Source organism: Bison bison, unplaced genomic scaffold (genome assembly GCF_000754665.1).
Source record: "Bison bison bison isolate TAMUID 2011002044 unplaced genomic scaffold, Bison_UMD1.0 scf7180017846569, whole genome shotgun sequence".
In the NCBI taxonomy this organism is placed as follows: domain Eukaryota; kingdom Metazoa; phylum Chordata; class Mammalia; order Artiodactyla; family Bovidae; genus Bison; species Bison bison.
The window spans coordinates 64,921-71,515 of NW_011477142.1; the positions used below are offsets into that span (position 1 = coordinate 64,921).

Below are 6,595 nucleotides of genomic sequence, written 5' to 3' on the forward strand. Positions count from 1 at the left end.
TGACCTTTGGGGGTGGGTGCTGTGGGGGGTAGAGCGAGACTATGCGTATGTGGGTGGCTTTTCCACATATGCCCTCAGAAGCCTCGTCTTCCCTCTGCCACCTGCAAATTAGAGAAGTGGCGCAATTGTGAAAACTGAGGAGAGTGTCATTTTGAGTTTCTCAGCGCCTCAGCCCTTCTGAGCACTGGCTTCCGATGGCCAGAGCCCAGCCTGGGTTTCACACTTCAATGCACCCAAGAAACTTCATGGAATAAATAAAATCAGGCGGCCCCTCAGAATGAGTGTGATAGTCAAGAAAGTCTACTTCTCTTGTGCCTTGCCCAGTGCTGCTGTCCCTCTCCAAGTCTGAGGGTGACCGTGTTAAGAGATGGGGAACTACTGACCAGTCACCACTGATTCTCTCATGTTCTCATCCGTGCAGTCAAATCTTGGAGCTTGATTTCTACACGGTTCAGCTCTGACACTGAGGACTTAGCAGATCATTGCCAAAGCTCCAGGAATCAGGTGGTGCAACACAGATGAAGGTGCTGACCGATGTGACACCGTTCATAGTCACAGGGGCTGCCAGTTACGGGGCAGTCACCTCCCACCAGGCATTGACCCTCCACGAGCATCATCTCGTTTATCCCTCACAGCACCCCAGTGAGGAGCATAACTGTGTCCCCCATTTTTGTAGTGGAGAAACAGGTTCATGGACGTTTACCAGCTTTCCCCACTCTTGATCCCAGTTCCATGTTCTCTGAAGTGGCCCACAAATGGCCCCTGTTCCCACTCTCTTCTCTGATTTCCTCAGTGGCCCTACTGCCTACACCCTTCCCTTGGGCACCACTCAGGTGGCCCTTTCTTCATGTCTTTTCTCCAGAGTTGCCTGCTTGAAGCTGATTTTTCCCAGGTAACTGGGGTTAGAGTCAGGATAACAGAATGGAGGAGAGTCTGAAAACGGGGTACTCAAGGTATGATAACGGGGGAGCCTGTATCTGAACAAGCTTTTGGCTCCCAGATTTGTACCCCCTTCCACTAGGGCCAGGCATGCTGTGGAGGCAAGAGACTGGAGCCAGCCCTGAAGGCAGCATGAATCCAGAGCCTGACCTTGGGCAAATGATTTAATGGCTCTGAATCTGTTTTCTGATCTATAAGGGGATAAGAATACTATATATCTCATAGGATTGTCATAAGGGAAGGAGCTAATGTGTATAAAACTCCGTAGGACAGTGGCTGGCACAGAGAAGGTAGTCAGAAAGTGTGAGCTGAAAAAAACAAAAGAAAATAACAAATCCTGCCTGGCAGGATAGAGGATTTGAGTCACTTGGCCCATTGCTTAAGGACAGTGGATGAATACTCTGGTGACTGGTCCGATCTGGAAGGTGCTTTCTTCCCTCACGATAACCTTGGAACTCAGAGTGGCTCCATGGTGGGACGGCGACTTGCATGCCACCTGTGCTCACCCTGACTTAGCAGATTTTATAAGGGGTCTAGTTTGTTATTTGAATCAGTAGAATCTGGGGGATGGTCTGCTTGAAATCTGAACATTGAGCCAGCAGTTCATTAAATGCCTCCTTGTTGTCGGCACTGCTAGGAACTAGAAAGCCTCTGGCACAGCCTTCTTTTTTGGGTCACCCACCCTGTTCTTCACGGAACCTGGGGTTTTAACCCTCCCATTTTGGTTCCTGTCACTTCTGGTGTGCTTCCTTTGTCCTCAGTTCTCATCCTTCAGCCCACACTCTGTTCTTCATTCATATGTTTAACAAGTATTTATTGAGTGCCTACTGTGTACCAGGCTGTGAAGGCAGAGCAGGAAATAATACAGACACAGGCCCTACCTTATAGAGTTTCTGTTCTCAGCTTCTAACATTTCATTTCCTCCCCTGACTTCTCTTACCAGTACAGATCCTGCTGTGTCAACCCCGGAGTGCCTGCCCTTTAAGAGTAGTGGCACAGATTTTGATTGATTATTTGATTCATATTGGCTCTGTTATTAGCCTTGCTGATGAGCTCCTGGAGGGCAGGAATCAAGTACTTAGTAAATATTTGTTGAGTGACGGAGCCAACAAGTGCCCATGTATGTGTTGAGCAAGCCCATGGCCGAGGAGATGTTGGCAACTGGGACCTTAGACCTTCATTGCTCCACTCAGACTTCTCTTTCTTTCTTCCATAGAAATCTCCAATCTGCTGGTGGCCACCAAGAAAGCCCAGGAGTGGCAGCCTGTCTACACCATGAGCCAGCTGAGTTTCGATCGAATCCTCAAGAAAGATATTACGCAAGTGAGTCATTGCTGCCATTCCTGGGAACAGACCTGGCCCTGCCTCCTCACAGTGGAGAAGCCTGGGGAACCTGGGGAGAACAAAGTCATGTTTGCAGAGATCCTGATGAACAAGGGGACTTCCCTTTCATAGGTGAAGCTGGTCAGCCAGCAGGTGCCCTGCTGTCCACCCAGCCTTGCTGATGCACCCTAGACTGTCTCCTTGAAGGACCTGGCTTAGTCAATTTTTGAATGGTTATCGAGGGCTACAGAGACCTTCCATTCCCGGTTCCTGTAGTTGTAGGGACCAGCCCTAGAAGTAGTTGGAGAATTTGGTGGGCATGTTGACAGATCTCCATAGGGGATTATAGGCTGATGACTCTCATGGCCCCAAAACATGCTTTGTGACAAGGCGCTTCTGAATTTCAGTCCTGGGCTTTCTGATGACATTTCCAGACAAAACAAAGCTGAGGGCGCACAGAGCACAGTGAGGGAGCAGGAGACACACAGTTCAGACCTGAAGGAGAGAGCTGTGCCCAGAAACTGACACCTCAGACCAGGGTTCTAGCCTCCGGAGGGCTGTGGCCCAGTGTCTGCAGGCTTGGGCAGGCCCAGTTTTCCTCGTAGCTGCCCTTGGGCCTTGTAGGGTATGAGGTCCAGGGAACCCCCACTTTCTGTTATGTACCCCCCACCTAAGCCCCCTGACACAGGGGGAGACTAAGCCAGTGTGCCAGCAGCCTGGGAGGGAAGGAAATCTGTGCAGGCCGCTTACTGCCCCAGAGAGGCTGCCCCATCTTGGAGGTGCTGGAGGGCGAGTCGTGGGCTCACTCGTTGAGGACCAGGCAAAGGGTAGCAGGCCTGAGGCTGGGTTGTTCATCTGCTTTTTGAAATCAGTTCCTGAAATGATTGAGGAGGTCTTGAGGGAGTGGAAGTCCACAGGGGCAAATGCCCTGCTTCACTATGTAAATGCTTTCCTGAGGGCAGATCTCACTGTTCTGTCCCTCAGGGTATCAGAGCTGTGTCCAGAGATGGGCAGCACCCCAGCCTCTTTTCTTCCTGGAACTTGACGTGTACCCAGGGTCTTCCTTCTCTTCTTCCCCTTGAGCCTCTGGGCCTCTGTGCCATCCTCTGTGCCTCCAGTGTTCATTTAGCCAAGAGTGACTGAGCACTTCCCTGTGCCAGGCATGACCGCCACCCTCAGCAGGCACACAGTCCGGTGGGGGAGGCAGATTCTTATCTATCCTGAGTAGATAATTAAACTATCAGGAGACAAGTCCCGAGTAGAGAGGTACGGCAGGGTGTGGGTCTGTCAAACGACCATGCTGCCTGGTCTTGGGACAGCAGTGGTGTCCTGGGGGAAGTGGCATCAAAGCAGAGCCCCAGAGGATGGACAAGCACTCAGCAAAGACAGGGCGCAGCGTGGGGGGAGGCTGGAGTGGGACACACAGTTGCTGTGGAATCCTTACCACACAGTGCTGTGACTTGGCCCCCGGAATAAGCAACGCTTCTGGGGGAACAGTAATTATTCTGAAAGCATATGGCTTTTACAGGATGTTCTGGGAACACAACTTCCCATAAGCTTGATGAATCGCTTCATGACAGATGCAGCTTTAATGAATAGCCACAGGGCCTTGCCAGGATACAGTAGACAGGGCAGATGTACCACCATTCTGCTGTGACAGATGACAAACGGTGGCATTTGTGCAAATTAATATACCAAATTAACGATTGTGTACATTCTTAAGAGAGACAGAAATCAGCCTAGGGAGTCAGCCACAAAGCATTTTCTGCATTTAGAGGAGGTCCTAGAATAATACATATCAGTAGAATGATAGAACTCCCAGTTACACGTTTTGTGGGGTTAATATCATTAGCTTGACAATGCCTGAGTTTCGTGACTCACAATTGGATTCACTCCAAATAGTAAGAGTATTTAATTCAGAATTATTAAAACTTAATCTGTGTGTGTGTGTGTGTGTTAGTCACTCAGCCATGTCTGACTCTCTGCAACCCCATGGACTGCAGCCCGCCAGGCTCCTCTGTCCATGGAATTCTCCAGGCAAGAATACTGGAGTGGGTTGTCATTTCCTTCTGCAGGGGATCTTCCTGACCCAGGGATCGAACCTGGGTCTCCCACATTGCAGGTGGAGTCTAAGCTTAAGCCAAAAGGGCCTTAAAGACAGATCATTGTTTGTTGTATGTTCAGGGCCTTGAGCAGATGATCTCATTTAGTTCTCATGCTGCTGATTTGGTTTTATTACCTTTTCATATGTGGGGAAACTGAGGCCTGTCCCTCCTGAGTCTGCCTCTGCTATCAGTCACCTTCCTCTAGGGATTGCTAGGGCATGTGCACGTACAAATTGTACTGCTAGTTTGAAAGCATGCACACGTATACCTGTGCATCAGATAGATGGGTAGAGAATGAATAGGTGCAAGGGGGCGATTAGACAAAACACATCGGCCGACAGATTGACTTCTACTCACCGTGTGCCAGGAACTTTTCTACCTAATTCTTCATTTGATAATTAACACCAACCCTAGGAGACAGGTATACTGTTAACCTATTTACAGAAAACGGGTGCAGACTGAGTGTGATGAAAGCAAGTTCCCCAAAGGCCAATAAGCAGTAGGGCCAGGACTCACAAGCCTGTTCTCCTATTTCCCAGCCTGTGGGTGGAGGAACCTCCTGCGATGTCCTGCTCTGGAGGCCCAGGGTGGGGCCAGCATTGGTGGCTATTAAGGGCACCCTTGGAAGTTGTACGAAAGGTCACTGTTTATATTTTGGCCCCAGGCTGTTCCTGGAGGGAGATACAGCGGGTTGCTGTTCAGAGAATAAGAGGATTGTCTCCTGGGGCCCAGGAAGTGCCTCCGCTGTGTTGGGCCAAGTAGCTTTTTGTTTCCTCTGGAGGCCTGACAGGCCCAGGCCCCGAGAGATGTGAGCTGCTGGGGCCCCTTTGCTGTTGTCCCCCCCGAGCAGTGTGTGTGTGTGCCCCCCAGAGGACTCAGACCGGCATCACTGCAGCCCCAGGGAGGGTCACACTAACCTCCCACTTCCCCCTTCAGGGCGAGCACCTTGGGAGAGGCACGCGGACACACATCTACTCTGGGACCCTCACGGATTACAAGGATGACGAAGGGACTTCTGAAGAGAAGAGAATAAAAGTCATCCTGAAGGTCTTAGACCCCAGCCACAGGGACATTTCTCTGGCAAGTGTCACCCTCATCGCCCTCCCCCATCTGTGCAGCCAGTAGAGCACAGTGGGCTGAGAGGAACCCTTGCCCATTCTGGCCTTGTTTTCCAGTCAAGATTCCTTTCTTCAAATAGAATCTTGGGTTAACGCGGCATAGGAAGCAAGCGAGGGAGTACAGATACGGTGGTTTGAGCAGTCCCCCCACCTTGGCCTGTCCCTCCCTGTCTGTCCCACTCTCTCCTGTGTCCTCCTAGAGGTTCACGTGGCGGCCGTGGAGCCTTGGACACTAGCTGAGTGGTCTCAAAAGCCCTGATGCAGCCCAGGCTATCACCCAGAGTCTGGAAAAGTAAAGCCCAGAGGAGTCAAATGACTGACCCACGATTCCCACATCCTGTTAGAGACAAAGCCGAGTCTCGACAGACATCTGCTGCCTTGGTTTTCCTTTTATTCTAATATAGTGTCAAACGTTGTTACTTCGCAACCTTTGAAGGAAGCAGCAGTGGACATGAATATCCAATGAGGAAGTTGCTGCCAGCCTAGCCCACCAGCCCAGCACTGTGTCCTATGGGGTTTCTACCTAAGTCCTATGTCCCAGCCAGGTGACACTCACAGTAGAGGCTTGGCAGTGCCTCCGGGCAGTTGAGGCCAGGCCTTTGGACGAGGACAGTGGTGAGCTTCCCTGGGATCCACTGCCTTCCCTCTCAGCTGAGCCACTTTAGGGTCCGGTCAGTGGAGGCCTGCCCTTGACATGTCTTTGTCCTGTTCTCCCACAGGCCTTCTTTGAGGCAGCCAGCATGATGAGGCAGGTCTCCCACAAACACATCGTGTACCTCTATGGGGTTTGCGTCCGAGATGTGGAGAGTAAGTGTTTCTCTTTGGAAGGGGAGGGTGGTCCTAGCCGGGGAGCATGGCTGCTGTGAAGATGACTGGGAGCTGACATCTACTTCATGTTGCTCAGGCTTCTTGCTTTTCTTTTTGTAATCAAGGAATGCAAAGCGCTGAGCAGGTCACTTGCTTAAGCTAGTAGTGGACATGGAAGTAAATCTCATTTGTTTTTCATTGATTTCTTGAATGTTTACTTCTGGCCAGCTCTGGGTCCCACACTGGAAGTGGAGAGTGGGTGGGCTGAGTTCATTGCTCAGAGAGTCAGAGTAGAAGGAGCGT

General features: G+C 50.9%; 1 protein-coding gene across 1 annotated transcript in view; it reads left to right on the forward strand.

Annotated features, from left to right (window-relative positions):
- JAK1 (Janus kinase 1) overlaps positions 1 to 6,595 on the forward strand; it is a 61,368-nt gene that overhangs the window by 42,112 nt on the left and 12,661 nt on the right. The window contains exons 12-14 of the mRNA XM_010840162.1: positions 2,156 to 2,262; positions 5,304 to 5,447; positions 6,205 to 6,292. Coding sequence (XP_010838464.1) covers positions 2,156 to 2,262; positions 5,304 to 5,447; positions 6,205 to 6,292 — 339 coding nt within the window. The remainder of the gene's footprint in view (positions 1 to 2,155; positions 2,263 to 5,303; positions 5,448 to 6,204; positions 6,293 to 6,595) is intronic.